At 44.8% G+C, this 17,463-nt stretch overlaps 1 protein-coding gene across 3 annotated transcripts; it reads right to left on the bottom strand.

Annotated features, from left to right (window-relative positions):
- Window positions 1-8,326: 8,326 nt before the first annotated feature.
- LOC119399518 (protein TsetseEP-like) lies at window positions 8,327-16,822 on the bottom strand. Of its 3 annotated transcripts, XM_037666322.1 has the most exons (6): window positions 16,699-16,822; window positions 14,896-15,012; window positions 14,685-14,801; window positions 14,474-14,590; window positions 11,044-11,247; window positions 8,327-8,556 (listed from the first exon to the last, which is right to left on the bottom strand). In XM_037666322.1, exons 1-6 carry the CDS (start codon window positions 16,763-16,765, stop codon window positions 8,357-8,359), a joined length of 822 nt encoding a protein of 273 aa, XP_037522250.1. In that variant the 5' UTR covers window positions 16,766-16,822; the 3' UTR covers window positions 8,327-8,356. The 3 variants fall into 3 exon arrangements, with proteins under 3 accessions (XP_037522250.1, XP_037522252.1, XP_037522253.1); XM_037666324.1 differs by lacking the exon at window positions 14,474-14,590; XM_037666325.1 differs by lacking the exon at window positions 14,685-14,801.
- Between the last annotated feature and the right edge of the window lie 641 nt (window positions 16,823-17,463).

Here is a 17,463-nt window from a genome sequence, read left to right as displayed (position 1 = left end):
GTTTCAATAGGGACGTTCCCAGGACATACGCTGCGGTCAGTCGAGGCAAGCGAGTGAAAAACTTGCAGGTAAAGCTAACAGACGTAACCTCGTGGTAATTGCGGGAGGGCTCAATGACGTCTTAAACAAATAATCGTCAGGACTAGCGACGACCTTGGTGAAAGGGGCCGAGGACATGCGCGCCGTGTCCCCCCAGGTGCAAATTGTAATATGCACAGTACCGGAAGTACCATTGCGCAACGGCAACTTCCACAGAGCGGTTGTCGACACAAACAAACAGATATGGCGAATTAGTCGAGAGAAGAGTTTCGAGGTAGTAGATATAAACAGGGAGGTGCACAGGCGGTGTGGTTTCCAATGACAGAATTCACTTCGATAAGAGGCTTGGTCATGAGGTGGCTGGCGACTGGCAGGACGCGCAGTAGCTTTCTTGGGGGGCACACGGACCCTTCGGAGTCCGGGGTAGCCAGTAGTAACAGGGAAAACAACCAGGATGACGCTTTGACAGATAGTATTGCGAAAAACCAGAAAAAAGTAAAAGAAAAAAGGGATAAGTCACGTGTTGCAATTAGTTACATAAACATGCAGGGTGGCAGAAAAAGCGCAAAATAATTACAGATTGAGGAGGAGTTAAACAAAGAACAGATAGGCGTTTATGCGGTTGCAGAAACACACCTTAGAGACATGGAAGAGCCACCACATATTGAAAATTATGTTTGGGAAGGGTGTAACAGGATCATATTAGAAAGGAAACGTGGGGGTGTAGGAATGCTAATTCACCGCGACGCCAAATGGGTTAGAGTGGAACAGACGTTTTCAGAGCACCTCTGGTTTTGGTCACAGTAGGTGGAAAGGAAACGTGACTAGGGGTAGCCTACTTGTGGACGGGGAATAAATGCACAGAAAAGAATCAGGAGATAGTTGATTGCATGAGTGCGGATATTAAGGAATTTGGTAATGGGGCCGAAATCATCCTTCTAGGGAACATGAATGCCCACATGCATGATCTTGACGGATATTCAGACACCAATGGGAAGTTATTACTAGATCTCTGCGAGCAACATAGTCTGGAGATCGGGGCCTAAATGTGACGGCCAGATCACGTGGGAAGTCGGAAACAAGCAATCAAGTACTGATTATTGTCTCATGACTGAATAAATTTACCACAAACTGAGAGAAATGAGAATAGACGAGGAAGGCATTAAAAGCTTGGGTAGTGATCATAAACGAATAACATTACAAATGGGATACAAATCTGGAAATAGGAGCATGGAATCAAATTCTGGCAGGTCGTATTTAAATGACAAACAAATACTAAATATAGCCACAAGAGTCGAGGAAGAACTAGGCAAAACAACAGGCAAGGACTGGGAGTATTGCGAGCTGTTACATCTAATGACGAAGGAGGTAGGGAAAGAGAAGAAAGCTGTTTGCTGGAAAGGAAAGAGGAAGCCAATACGTTGGTGGAACAAGGAAATCCTGGAAGCGATCGAAAAGCAACGCGAAGCATCACGGGAGCATAGAAAGGTAAAAAAGGAGAAGCGGCCGCAGGACAAAGTCAAGAAAATATGGGAAATATATTTAGAGAAAAACATCCGCTGTACAGAAATTGGTCGAGGCAAAAATTAAAGGTGAAAGTGAACGCTGGGGGACAGAGATTCACGAAAAAAAGGAGGCCGCGCCTTGGATATTTTGGAACCACATAACGGCGCTAGGTAGGAAGTCTGTCACAATGCAACAATGTATTGTAGATGAAGGAGGAAATCAGTTGGAAGGGTAGGAAGCGCCAGGTTACATCCGAGAGGTAACAGCCGATTCGTTTAAAAAGAACGTCCAGGGGATTTCCCCGATGAGTAAAAGTGTGGCGGAGAGAGCATCCGAGGAAGAGCTAGTACCTGAGAATTTAAACTAGAAAAAGGCCGAAGGAAAAATTCCAAAGTGCACTGCTATCTATTCCAAAGTGCACACATACCGGACAGTTGGCGAAAAAGTAGAATGAACTTAATCTATAAAGGCAAGAGAGAAAAGGTTAAGATTCGCTCGTATAGACCACTAACCATTACATAGGTACTATACAGGTCGGCGATGCAAGCAGTACAAATGAAAATAGAAACATGGGCATAACATAACTATATTTTGGGAGAACTTCACTACGGATTTCGAGTCGACAGGCGGTTAGGCGATAACCTGTTTGTTCTCACTCAGTGTATAGAAATATCTAAAATAGAAAATAGGCCCTTGTACATCGCTGTTCTGGACATCACTTGGGCATACGAGCACATTAATCAGGATATTTTGTGGGATCTATTGAAAGGAATGGGCATAGGGGACGACTGTATACAACTTTTCAGGGAGATATACCGAGAAAATACAGCTTGCATAGAATGGGAAGGAATCAGTAGCAAAGAGAACGTTGAGATTAGCAAGGGACTGCGGCAGGGATGTTCTTTGTTCCCGCTGTTATTCATGCATGGTGCATGGTACATGGTGAGTATGGAAAAAGCGCTTGGAGGTAGCAACATTGGTTTTAATCTGTCACACAAACAGGGCGGTGTGATGATTGAGCAGAAGCTTCCCGGTTTATTTTATGCAGACGATGTCGTCTTATTTGCCGACAGTCGAAATGATATACAGCGGCTGGCGGATATATGCGGAAGGCAAGGTGAAGCTCTTCGACTAGGATTTAGTGTAATGAAGTGTAGGTTGATGGTATTCAATGATCCCTGTGATCAGACGGTGTCAATACAAGGCCAAGAAATGCCGAGGGTAAGCGAATACAAGTACCTTGGAGTATGGGTAAATGAGAGCGGTAGATACATGGAGGTACAGGACAAAGCCTCGGCAGCAAAAAGGAAGAGGAATGCTGCTATAATGAAGCACAGAGCGTTGTTGGGATTCAATAGGTACGAGGTGCTTCGAGGTCTGTGGAAAGGTGTAATGGTTCTGGGGCTTACTTTTGGGAACTCAGTAATGTGCATGAGGGCAGAGGTGCAATCGGGAATGGAAGTAAATCAAAGGACTGTGGGACGCCTGGCGTTGGATGCTCACGGGAAGACGACAAATGAGGCTGTAACGGGCGATGTGGGATGGGCAGGTTTTGAGGCGAGGGAACCTCAGAGCAAAATAAGTTTCGAAGAAAAGCTAAGAAATATGAAGGAGTGTAGATGGGCAGAGAAGGTGCTCCGTTATTTCTATAGGAAGAGTGTAGACACGCAGTGGAGAAAAAGAACTAGTAGGCTCACTAGTAAATATACGGCTGGTAGTGTAAGCGATATGTCAACAAAGAGCGTTAAGCAAAAAGTCAGAGAGGCGGAGAAGATTTACTGGACGGCAGCTACGGAGAAAAAAACCGGTTTTGAGTAACTACCGTAAGGGCAAAAATGAAATAATGAGGGAGGAATTTTACGATAATTCAAGGGGAAGCGCTGTACCGTCTGAAGTGGGATCGGGTTGCCTTACAACACGTAGTGATAAATCGAGATTCAGTAAAGAAGAAGAACAATGCACATGCTGCGGGGAAGATATGGAAACGGCGGAGCATGTTCTGATTGAATGTGAAGATATCCACCCAGGTGCACGTTTGGGCACGAGCCTACATGAAGCCTTGGGCTTTAGGGACAGCAATGGAAAGCTGAACACGCCCGCGATAGAAATAAGTAAGAGACGGTTAGAGTATTGGTGGCAGAAAATTAGAGAGAAAGGAAAAAAATAAACATTGGGAAAAAATAGGGACAGTCTCCCTTAAAGGGCAGAGAAGTGGGCTGAGAATTTACGTTTTTTTTTTCCTGTAGTAAGATAGATTTTATCGAAGTAGAGCCATCAGACTAACATAGAGAAATGAAAACAGGAAAGATATTTTTTTTTGTCGAGCCAGTTCGCAGACTTGTCACCGCCCCGTTATAAAGGGGACGCTCATAACATCCATCCATCCATCCACTGAGCAGGTAGCGTGACCAGCTAGCGTGACCGTGACCAGTGTGATATGCAGGTTATTTGCACAAGCGTGGATGTGCACATGGGCCGAAAGCAGCGGGCACTTGACTGAACTTCAAGATGGCTTCCGCCCACACCGACGCCTTGAAGATAATCTCTTCCTGATTACCCAATGCATTGAGGTGGCGCGTAAAGAATCCCGCTGTCTGCTAGCCTGCTTCCTGGGTGTTGCAGAGGCATTCGACAACGTTCAACACGACCTAATTCCGTGGTTCGTTACCGATATAGGTATGCCCCAAGAATGGGCCGACCTCTTTCGTCGACTCTACGCCGATAGCCCAGTAGTAGCAGGTTTAACGGACACGTCTTCTGAGTAACTCAAATATGGGTGCCCACTTTCGCCGCTGTTATACATACTGTATACATCAGGTTAAGAAAGTGCCCTCATCAAGTCAGACATTCGGTTCAAGATGCACTTCCTGCCAGCCGAAAGAATGAACACTCCCGGGGTTGGTGTGTGCAGACGACATCGTTCTCCTGGGAGAAGGCCAACGCCAGCTCCAGAAGTTGGCGACAATATCGGCGCACCATTTGGCAGGCCTTGGCCTTCGGTTCAACCCTCAGCACTCGGCTGTTGTCCACTATGCCGGGGAAGTGGATATTAACTCTCCAGTGGAGCTTCCGAATGGAGACCAACTACATTTTGCAACATAATACCGATATCTGAGTGCGACTATCAGCATGGGAAAAGGGAAATTCCTGAGGCACGAGGATGGATTGAGACAGACCTCCCAGCGCGCGAGCTGTATTGTATTCTACGCCGGCGAAGCCTGTAGGGATTCAACAGATATCTATTGGTGCGAGATCTGGGGAAATCAGTGCATGTCCCATGTCCGACATTTGCGAAAGCCATTATATGCCTATCATGCCAGACCCGTGAGTGGCTTCAGCATAGCCAAAGAGAGTTGGGCCGCTTGGCATTGTGATGCCATGGAAGGGTTGCATTGCAAGCCATTCAGCGAGATGCAGGTTGGCATGAGGCAAGAGAGACCGGAATCAAGAACACTTATGAACGACGCCTACGCTTCATGAATGATCGTCGATGAGGCCCATCGCATGTTCCGCTACTTGCACTTCGTAGGACTCAGAACGCAATGGTTAAACTGGGTTCGCTTCCTACGGCGTTAGTACGGAATATTTGCTCACCCAACAATCGCGAACACTGAGCGTAAGTTTACCGCGGCAGTTCAGAGCCAGGTACGCGTACTGAAGAACGTGCAATGGAAGATGGCGCCGCAACGAACGAATACACTTCAGCTGTACAAATCTTTGTACGACAATAGTGGCGGCAGTGAGCTACTCTTCGACGTGCGCGCGGGAGCGCTTCGCACGTTGTCATATCGCAGCCGCTTCGACTAGAGCATGCACTCAACGTTATAGATAGGGTGCAGAGCAGACCAAGAGACAGTGGAGCAGTTGGTGCTGCGATACCAGAAACTCGTACCCCGTGGGCCAGCCCTGGCGGACAGGAATGCAAAAGCCGTTGCAAACACAAAAGGTAGACTCAAATAGTGGTGGAACTGTTGCCAGAAGTGTACCCTACATTGTGCTTCTCATCCTTCTTTTCGTACATTTTTCCGTACCTGGCCTAGAACAGAATGCACGCGATGTGTTCACCCGCTACAAATTGCAAGTTCACCAGATAATCACCACCATCTTCACACTCCACGACGGTGATTTGACAATTAGGGCATTTACGTTTGCACGTGATATGTCTAGCAGAACCCATCTACAATAATTGCGTTAATCACGTGAGGAAATTTGCATAGAACAAACACTTTATTTTTACTTCTTTTACAGCCGATTCAACCGAGTGTTACACCTCTAGCCCCTTGTGGCCAGTATACCCCGACCCTACTTTCCGGACACTGATTCACCACCTGTCAGGAAGACACCAAATTCGCTAGAGCCAACGTTTCGACGAAGTGCAACCTTGTTTGACGGGCGTTCATCAACGGAACGCTCCACCATCCTGTGAGCGTACCCCTCGTTTCCATTTCCTGTGTATAGGGTTGTACGAGACGCGCTGATGGGTTACTTTAGAGTGGGAAGGTTTGCGGGCAAATTGTATTAAAGAATTTCATTACTAGGCGTTAGATGGTTCCCTATCCATTTAACTTTTCATTATGCTTTCATTGCCGCAGCTTAAGGTTCTTCAAAAAGTGCACCGGAACGTCATGGTAGTTGTTTACTTTTACGTACTGAAAATGCAGATGAGATTAACATGTTTGTAGGTATACCGTGGCAGCGGACAGCACAGGACCGGGTTGATTGGCGGAACATAGGAGAGGCCTTTGCCCTGCAATGGGCGTAGACAGGCTGATGATGATGATTATGACTGAAAATGCGCAACAGTAGTATAGTACCATTTCATGAATGTTCAGATCTCATTTACGGTGTTTAAGCCATACCTGCCCGTGACAAAATCGCATATGTATGTCTTCGCTTATTAACAGCTGTGGCAAAGAACGAAATTCAGAGCAAAGTTTCAATACAGTAGCGGGGAGTATTAGAACTAACAAACTACGCGAAAATGAAGAGTTGTGAAAAACACTGGATGAGCTACTTTGTCGATACTTCACTCACTCTTTATTTCCATTTCGATACATTGGTTACTTTCTGCGCTTGTTGTGTTATCATGCCGCACTTTTCGATTAATACGATAGCACAGCTGTTGTCTAAAAAACCACTGGCCATAAGACGGCGGGAGTGTACAACACACACATGCGAACGCATTGTCCAGAAACAGGGGAGATAATTTGCCCTTATAAACAATGGAGGAAAAGTAAGACTGCAAACAGAATGTCCCCTTTGCTTGTATTATCTAACGGACGTTAATGCTAGTGACAGTTTGTTCGGAAGAGTTCTTGCAGAAAATAAGTGTCTTTCTGCTTAAGTGGGAATCCGCCGAGGTTGTGCATGTTTATTACGAATGATGCGGTTGAATCCTCTGAATTCGTCGGCAAATTTTGGTTATATCTTTAGAATGTATCTTCAAGGACGCTTGCATTCCCAACCTTTTTTGCGACAAACGTATAAGAACTAACGACGTCAAGATGCATCAAACCAAGTCGCTCAATACCACAGCGTTCGTGAGCAGCGCTTGCGTGCGTTTTCGCTGCTTTTACGTCTGAGTGAGAACTATTCCGCCAGGAATATGTCAACTCGTCCTAGTTTGGTTTCTCACAATAACTGATGTTAATATTTTTTTTTTTTGCGTATTTGTGCTCCTGACTTCATTTTTAATAATCTGTATATGCGTGCAATGAGGTAATAGGGACTAATTTAGGTGCTTTAGGGAAATCAACGAAGGTTTTCATTTCATAAAAAACACGGGCTTCAGGCCGCAGAAACTCATTATGTTGATGCTTCTACAGATGCGTGGTTCCTGGGAAAATCAGAAAGTTTACGTGAAATGGAGTATGGAGGGCGTCCCAAAATATTGTAGCACGGAGGAGAGGCTATGCATAGCTGAGTTTTTTTTTTTTCTAGGTAAACGTCGCAGCGTCATTATTCGTTTTAGTGCATGTTGTGGACTACTAGCTGCCACTCTGAATGACGACTTAAGATCCCTCCAATTTTTATATTAGTTGCTTTTCGTTACAGACAACGATAAGACAATCCTGCGACGACATGCGACGGGCAGTGAAATATACAATCCAGTGATCGTAGTAAATATAGGAAAAATTGCATGAAGACAATTGTATGACTCTGCCGAATGGACTTGAAGACACCGCGAGTTTCTCCACACCACCACGGTTGAAGGAGCTCTTAGTTGAATGCCATGAAAGTATGTTGTGGCATATGTCCCATTTCCATTATGGCTTACTGACATTGGTTTCGTGATATGAAGGCCCAGAGAGGTACGAGAACACCGCAATGGGAGTGGGGTTCGTGAGACCTATTTCCTTTAGTTTAACCTGACTTCGAGTTGCCAGTGGGAATCATTATTCACGGCATTTCCGTCAGCATTGCCTTGAACCCGGAGGCACTACTGCCGCCAGAGCGCTACAAGGGTCATAGTGCAACGGCCCTCAGAGGGCAGTAAAAGTTGTCTATGCCCAGCTGTGAGTGCCGAAGCGCCCAGTACCGAAGGAAGCGCACGAAAATCTTGCTTCAGCAGGGTTCTTTCTGAATATCTGCCACTATTCACAAGCTTATTGGCGCTTTTCCGCAGTTCACCCAAAGAGTTTCATGGAAAACATTCGAAAACAGTTAATTCTACTTTTAGTAATCTCTGTTTTATGACTGCTCGAAAGTGTTGCCGAGCAAAAAAAAAAAGAAAACAAGAGAAGGCAAAATATGACACAAAGAAGACTTAGTGTGGTAGTGGGCATTTTATTTTAGTTTACCGAGGCGCTGGTCAGGGAAACATTCTTGGGTAATCAATGGGCCAGGGGTGAGGCAAAGGAATTGGGAGCGGACGAGGCCAGGGCTGGGGTTGAGGCCAGGGTTGAGGCAAAGGTTGAGGCCAGGGTTGAGGCCGAGGTCTGATAATAGAAGAAGCACGGCGCTGCCTTTGTTTGGGTTGCTGCTCGGCAGAAATTTTCGACATTGGCATATCTGCGCATAAAGAAGATTGGCCTTCATTTGAAGACTTCACATGGTATAGTAAAGAACAAGTGTAATACAAATAGTTAAAGCTTTAAGGGTCGCACTGATTCTGAATGGCTTGTAAATAAATGAAGTCACACGGACGATACGCGAAAGATGTGCGATAGTTTCTGCGCCCTTCGATGACTAGTGACCATTAAGCATTATTCGAGATACCCTTAGAGGATTGGTGAATATTACGCAGGTGCCGAGTCGAGAACCCTTTTAAAAATCGAATTAATTACAAAAGACATAAATACCCTCAATTACATAGTGGTCTGTGGCACAGGTTGATCACAAAATATCAATTTTATGAATATGCCCATGTCTCCAGGTTTCTGCGTTTAAATTGCACTTTGTAATGTGTTCATAGACTGCCGAGTAGATTAACGTCCCACTATTTATGAAAACAGTTAGATAAGAATACCCTACTCTCCACTTGTCTTTCCTGAAAATGGATGTCTACAAAATTGGGGCAGCTACGCCCTAGTGGTACGAAGACAGCAAACAGCGGAGCTGGTGGCGTTCACCTCCTCCGTTTCCTTCTCCTCACTTCCCTTTTGCATCCTATACTTATATGCTATACAAGACTAGGCCATGCTTTAACCTCTCCCCTCCTTCTTTCTCTCTTCCCCACCTTCACATCACTCCTCATCTCCCTCATCTCCTCTTCCTACCTGTTGCTATACTCTATTATACATGGCTATAGCACGCTTCACCCTATCTGCTCCTCATTTCTCTCCTCCTCACCCTTACGCTCTTTTCCCACCTCTTGTTATACTGTACTATGCATAACTATTGTATGCTTGGAGCTGCTTGGCACATATTCATTTTCAATCTCGCATACCCGCCGAGTACTTGCGAACGCCTCATGCCTCTAAGGCAGCCCTTCAATGCGTGCGAAGTCTACGGCGTGCAAACTGCCACCAGTTGGTGTCTCATATCAAGAAAATTTGTCATCGCGCCGCTAATCAAGGACACGACATTGTTTTGCAATGGCTGCCGGGTCACTGCGGCATCACTGGTAACCACCTCGCCGACGACGCTGCTCGACGATTGAGCGCCCACACTGTTCATACCTTTGTCAAGAGTAGACGCTGCTAGAGAACTTCGTCACATCGCGCATAATGCCACGATTACGCATTTTAATTATCCGCTTAACTCCAATCGTCGCCTACAAAACCTTGAATCGTTACTCCAGCTACAACTGCCATCCAAGATTTCTCGACGTGACGCCACAATGCTGTACCGGTTGGGGATCGGTGTAGCGTTTACCAATTCATTCAGCCATTACATTGGCATGGCAGATTCATCTATGTGCGAAAGCTGCAACCGTGTAGAGACTATTGAACATCTCTTGTGCCACTGTCCCCAATTTGATCAAGATCGCCGGACTCTCCAGTGTGCCTTGAGTAGACTGGCCCTTTAATGAAGGAAAGATCTTGGGAGCCTGATCGCGCAGCACATCAGCCCAGAAAGTCACACGAGCCCTTCTGCAGTAATCGAAAGCAACTTCATTGAGCGACCGCCTGTGAAACTCGGCACTGTGTGTGTGATGTGAAATGTCTCTCCTCTCTTTCTCTTTTACTCCCTTATTCTCATCCCCATGTGTAGGGTAGCAAACTGGACGTATAGTCTAGTTAACCTCCCTACCTTTCCTTCTCTCTCTCTCAAGTGGAAAGGTCCGGCTGAACCCCTCCACTCTTAAGAATGAATGTCTCGCTGCAGCAGAAAATAAGGACTACTAATTTATATGAATAAAAGGAGTGGAACTTGAGTGCCCGTTTTTCTTTTTTAGACACGATCTTATTGAGGGTCAACAGACAAGCGACCCTAGGAAATTAAAGGGTATATTACTTGAAGTAAATATGATATAAATATGAAGAAATTTAAGTGGATGACAAGGCAACTTGCCTCCGGCAAGGACCGAACCTGAAACCTGAAAATAACGCGGGCAATGCTCTACCAGTTGAGCTATGGTGACGGTCGCCCTCCAGTACACTTTATCCGGTATATCTGTGGTAGACCATCGAACGCGTTATTCGAAGATTGCATGTTCGGTTCATGCCGGCGGCAAGTTGTCTGTTTGTCCACTTTATTTTCTTCACATTTTTATCTTAACTACTACAAGTAACGTAACCTATACATTCCTTCGATTGATTGTCTCTTAGATCTCATTAAAAGTGACCCTTTATATAGCCGTTAAACAAAAAAGAACAAAAGTACGACAATACGGTGAATTTCTGTAAAAACTGGTTCATAAAGGTAAAGAAAATTGGTAAAATGCGATTATGTTGAGTAGGCCCATGAATCGAGCGCCATCGTCACTCTAGCCCAGGCAGACGTTGGATAAAATAAACGAGTCACTTTTCCCATAATTGACAACTCATCGTCTCGATCGAATGTTTCTGGGCACCTAACATAACGCACGTTAACATAACAATTCCTTCTACTGACCTTTCAGTGTATAAGCCATTGGCTCAGGTAGAGGCCAGGGTTGAGGCCATGGTCGAGGCTGGGGATAAGGCCAAGGTTGTGGCCACGGTTGGGGCCAGGGCTGCGGCCAGGGGTGAGGCCAGGGCCTGACAGGCCAGGGAGAAGCAGCGCGGCGTTGCCTTGTCTTTGTTTCCTCCTCTGCAGAGATCACAGTTTGTGGCAGATCTGCGCAGGCGTATGACAACCCCGTAGAGACTTCATTTGATGTCGTTTAGTGCATAGCGTAACATATGTTCTATACTTAGGTTGACTTATACTGATTGGCTTAGAAGTCTATAAGGTGCTCATGAACCGTACACGAACCGTTTAAGACACGATATTCTTTTTATTATAGCAGAGCTTTATGGTAGATGTTTGCCGTGTGTCGTAGTAAAAAAATTATCATCATCATGAACAGGCAAGCCCTCAGTCATCGCCCAAGCACACTGTACAGATGGTTAACAAGAGCAGCTAAAACGTGCGGCCCCTAATCGGTGTTTACAGCCCACGTGTTCCCCTGTTATTTTGAGTGGACCAGTGTGGGGAGTTGTGGAGTTTGCCCAATTTCTGTGGCACATACGCACTGTAGAAGCTTTACAAGAGAGCTGCTAAGGTCGAGGAGTGAAAAACATAGAACGATAGAGAAGGAGTAGAGAGAGAGAGACGTAGAAAGAAGAAAGAAAGAAAGAAAGAAAGAAAGGAAGGAAGGAAGGAGAGAAAAAGAGAGAAAGACAGAAAAACAAAGACATAGAGAGAAAGAGCTAGAAAGACACAGACTAAAAGAATGCAAGGAAAGAGAGCAAGCATAGTAATGTATTGTATAGTATAGCAAGGAGTGGGGAAGAGAGAGGTAAGAGGGTAAAAGCCTAGCCAAGCCAGGGCCAACTAGGTGCCCACCAGCTCTGCCTTGCACGAGTTAGTGGAAGCTGCACTAATTTTTGAAAATAATTTCTTAACAACTTTAAGAAAATTGGCGCCTACGGAAACTTGTGTGCGCGCTTTTGTGTGTACCCTTTTATACAGCTACAGTAAATATTCACTGCAGCTGTACAAAAGGGTACTGCGATCAAAAAAGAAGGTCGATCATCATATTCTCGTTCTAAATAGGTGTGCCTAACACCTGCGTTGAGCAGTTCACTTTAGCTGTAACCGCAACAGTATTTCCCAAAGTGGTCAGATAGGGCGGAGTAGAGTAACTTTTTTCTGTATATAGCCGCAGCGGAGGTGATTAGGTCATTCGAATCTAGAAATATCTTTGGCGCACATGAATGAATAAAAAGGTCGTTGCAACCGAAAGGAAGTGCGGCTAGCTTGTACTGCGCATTACTTGAACTGAGTTAGTTCGTCGCAGATAGCCTAAGAATTTAAGCTATCTGCTGAGGTTAGTCCCCGAAAAATGAGAACTAAACGCAACATATATGCTATACAGGCGTTTAACAGAAAGGAGCAAATGGGAAATGCGTAAGGTGAATATTTCAGCAAGTGTGTCGTTGCATGAAAAAAAAACTGGCAAATATCGATTGGTGCTTGGAGCCTACTGACATCGCACCAGCAGATAAAGCGGTAGAATAAAATGGACAGACCGGTTTTCAAAGGTCTAAGGAAGGTTGCGGGACCGAATCCCGATCGTAGCGGCCACATTTTCGATGGAGGCGAAAGTGCTTGAGGCCCATGTACTTAGATCTAGGTGCACGTTGAAGAAACCCAGGAGGTCAAAGTTTCCGGAGCTCTCCGCTACGGCGTCCCTCATATTCATATGGCGGCTTTGCGCCGTAAAATGCCAAGAATTATTGTTAAAAATTTAAGGGCTAATTTCGGCTATATGGTGCTCGATGACTTTCTTGTCAAACAATTCAGTGCACCGAACCTTGTACGCATAAGATCCACTTTTTTGTTGAGAAAGGCGAATAAAACGATTGTCCTCAAGGCAAAGCAAAGAGAGGATATAATTGCCCTTGTCAAGGAGCATTTACCTACTTGTGCCGAAGTATCAGTTTATTGGAATCGCTACTAATAACACAAACTAGTGCAGACAGGTCAGAAAAAAATATCACGGCTAATCGCTACACAATTATGTTTAAACACACCGCAAAGCATCAATTTTATGCAAACGAGCAAGAAAATAGTTAATGCTTCACATGAAAAGCGTTTTGTTACAAGCACAAGTTACTCGTTTCAGAATGTAATAATACTATCATCATTATTAAAATCATTCAATTTAATGCAACAATCATTAAACATATCGGCATCAGAAAAACGTGTTTTACATTGCACATTTGCAATCCTGCTAACCTCGTGGTGCTTGAACAATTGGTAGAGGCAACGGAGGCGAAAATGTTTGAGGCCCGTGTACTTAGATTTAAGTGCACGTAAAGAACCCCGTGTGAACCAAATTTCCGGAGACCTCCACTACGGCGTCCCTCATAATCATATCGTGGTATTGGGACGTTAAACCCCACATATTAGGGGCGAAGCTCCTTAAGGCGGCACCCGTTCGTCCCTCGTAGTCGTAGTCATAGTAGTCGTAGTGTGTAACCAGTCTTACGCTTTGACCTCCAAGGTGGTGCCGGTGGGAAATTTTTCCTGTGCGTTGTTGAACAATAAAAAATTCGCAGCGTGCGCGTTAACTAAAAGCCGAATTCTTCTGTCTCTCATTCCCCATTAGCAGCCATTGGCATGTTCCAGTCGGAAACGTTAGTAGAAGTAGAAGTGTAAGTGTTAGCTAAAAGCCGACTTCTTCTGTCTCTCATTCCCATTAGCAGCCATTGTTTACCTCCAAGGTAGTGCCTGGTGAGATTTCTCCTGTGCGTGATTAAACAATAAAAATTTTGTTCAAAACGCCGTTGATTCATGAAATAAACCAACGAAAGACGCCAGATGTTTTCTAAAAGCAAAACGAAAGAACGCCACATGTTTCTAAAGCAAAACGAAAAGACGCCAGCTGCTTAACGAAAGACGCCAGATGTTTTCTAAAGCAATGGTTTTCTAAACAATCAAAATTCACAGCGTACATGTAAAATTAAAGTGAGCTGCAAGTCGTCATAACTCATCGAACCTTTAGTATAAACGCGCCCGATCTCACGTCGGTGATGATGTACTGGGCAGAATTCACGGAAGATTCACGGTTTACCGATGAACCTCCGCAGCTTCGCCCACTCATCATCATTCACTCCGTGGATATGCTGTGATCTTATTATTAAATTAGCAAAGGAAGTGGCGAGGGATGATGCCAGGGTACGGGACAGGGCCATGGCTGAGGAATTTCTGGTTTAGGGGGAAGTACATTGAGTACGTTGGCGTTTTCAACATGCTCGTGTGCTGCGAATGGGGAACCAAAGTATGTCTACTCTAATAATGCAACCAAAGTTTAACAGCGTGAATATTATAGGCCTCGTCGGGATGTTGGACGTACCTTGTAGTGAGTAATCAATTGGCTCAGGCAGAGGCCAGGGTCCGGGAGAAGGCCATGGCCGAGGCCACGGCCGAGGAATTGCACGAAGTAGGTTGCTGTTTTCTACAGGCTCGTCTGCTACGATTTGGGAACAGACACATTCCTACATTTAGGAGGCAACTACCGTTTAACAGCGTGAATATTATAGGCCTCGTCGTGATGTTGGACGTACCTTGTAGTGAGTAATCAATTGGCTCAGGCAGAGGCCAGGGTCCGGGAGAAGGCCATGGCCGGGGCCACGGCCGAGGAATTGCACGAAGTAGGTTGGTGTTTTCAACAGGCTCGTGTTCTGCGATTTGAGAACCGACACATTTCTAAATTTAGAAGGCAACCAACGTTTAACAGCGTGAATATAATAGGCCTCATCGTGATGTTGGACGTACCTTGTAGTGAGTAATCAATTGGCTCAGGCAGAGGCCAGGGTCCGGGAGAGGGCCATGGCCTGGGCCACGGCCGAGGAAAAGCATGAAGTAGGTTGGTTTCTTCAACAGGCTCGTCTGCTGCAATTTCGAAACCAACAAATTTCTACACTTACAAGGCAACCAACGTTTAATAGCGGGAATATAATAACCCTCCTCCTTGGATCGAACCGTAGAAGCATTATTTCAGAGTAAAACATGTCCGCTTTCAAGATACCAGAACTTTCATTTGATTGCACCACATTATCACTCAAGATTTCACTAACTGTGGAAAGTAGATTACCGACGCAGCCTCTTCAACCGTCTCTTCAGAATACAATGCATATTTCTGTAAAATACTTTTGCCGACGTTGTTGATATTTCAACACAATGTAGCATATTCTTCAACCTGCATTCTAAAATTTGATGCCTTTTTCGTGCATTACTAACAAGAATAGTTTCGCGGCATGCATTGCCGTGCATGGGTTAAAATAGTGTACTATCAATATCTTACCATGTTGCGGTGCTGCATTCAGCGAATCCCTCTTTACTTCCAAATTGATATAAAATTACTTATTTGCTCGAAGGAGTTCCTCCTGACATGTTGTATTCGTGACCGCTCTATAACTGCGAGAGTGTACATGTGCACATTGAAATTTCACGAAAGATGGAAATTTCCCAGCTCTATATGAAAATGGAACGTGGGGTTTAGTGTACACGGAAGTATATTCTTAATGTATGCATATGACGTCATTGAAAAGTAAAATATTTTTTTTTGCACTGCGTCGGTTTGCATTTTTGTTTTCTTTTTTCAGAGGTGTGTTCTACAGGTACATTCGATGGACCACGTGCAAAACTGTCTCATTCCCGCAGTTCCCCTCATTTATGAATAAGTGAAAAGTTTGCCTGAAAAGTGAGTTTGGAAATGTGCAAATCATCAAATAAATATACTGGGTCACACATACAGTATTCAATTTCAATAATTTTATACTTGTATTAGAAAACTACCCTCCATCACAAACGTTTAAAATATATTTGTCTTATTAAAGAAGCTTCTACGACACATTTTACAGTGCTTCGTCAGATTTATCAAACATTTGCAGTTTGTATTACGATGTGTATTCAATAGCTATCACAGCGACAGCGCTCACAAGGTGTCGCGGTGCTTTTATGACCGAATGGGGAGGTGCTGGAGGAGCATCATAATACGCCCGGAATATACTATAACATATAAAGGGCTTGCTAGTGACCTCATGAAAGTGGGTGAGCTTGGCGGGCTTCTTAAAGGTTTTTCTAACCTATTTTCACGCGACACTTCTAATAATTCGATGTTAAATTTTTGTCGCTCCAGGCTTTGACATAGTAATGGAGTATCGAAGGCAATATCTTTTTCGTTATCCAGATGCAATTTATCATGATCATTCTGCTGCTCTCTTCTCTTTATCTCTCTTATACTCCCTTATTCTCCTCCCCATGTGTAGGGTAGCAAACTGGATGTAGTCTAGTTAAGCTCTCTGCCTTTCCTATATTCCTTTTCTGTGTCTCTCTGCTTCATATCGACCCGAGGACGAAATTCTGTCCTAATTATTTTTAATTTACCCTCTCTTGCACCAGTTTGTTTCGCTGTATGCTTGCCAGTTTCTTAATTTTATCATTCCACCTAACTTTCTGCCGTCCTAAGCTGCGTATCCCAACATTTGGTACCGATTCGGCCTCGCTAACTGTCCATCGTTTATATCATACACGTGCTAAGTGTAGACAGTAAGCTGCGAGGTATTAAACACTCACCGCGTTCGGCGACGCTGCTCTGGGCGACAAGCGCCAGAGCGATGGCGATGACATAGAAGGCCTTCATAGTGGCTTCCTGGCGGAGTCGGCTAGAATGAGCGACTTCACCGGCCCTTAAATAGTCAGCGTCTTCGTATCACATCACATTGACGAGATAACACTTCCACACGCGGCAGATGAATATGTTGTCTTTTCAATTCGACGCTATCTGTTCTGGAACTGTTGCGAGCGGAAACGGCTCCTCTTGATTGATACACGTGTGAATGACAATGGGCATTGTAGACAGGAATTCATTATATCAAATGTTTCCGGTGACCTCACGTAGGCGATATGGTACTACTCGTGTGGTCTATCGCGCAAAGAAAAGCCTTTCATAATGTTACTCCGCAGCTCTGTGGAAGCTGTGCAAGACGAAATCCATAAACTCAACAGATTTTCTGAAATGAAACGATCAATAATAATTGTTGGGGTTTAACGTCCCAAAATCACGACACAATTATGAAGGACGCCGTAGTGGAGGGCTACGGAAAGTTCGACCACTTGGGCTTTTTAACGTAAACCTGTATCTAAGTACACGGGTCTCAAGCACTTTCGCCTCCATCGAAAATGCGGCCCCCGCGGCCGGGATTCGATCCCGCGACCTTCGGGTCTGCAGTCGAGCACCGTGACCGCTAGACCACCATGGCGGATTTGAAATGAAATAAATCATTAGGGCTGTTGCTAAAGTGTCCATATCTACGACATGTTTCGCACAAAGGAATTTAC

The sequence above is a fragment of the Rhipicephalus sanguineus genome, chromosome 7 (assembly GCF_013339695.2).
Source record: "Rhipicephalus sanguineus isolate Rsan-2018 chromosome 7, BIME_Rsan_1.4, whole genome shotgun sequence".
Lineage (NCBI taxonomy): Eukaryota > Metazoa > Arthropoda > Arachnida > Ixodida > Ixodidae > Rhipicephalus > Rhipicephalus sanguineus.
The sequence above is the reverse complement of the archived record's forward strand: the minus strand, read 5'-3'. Positions and strand labels throughout refer to the sequence as shown.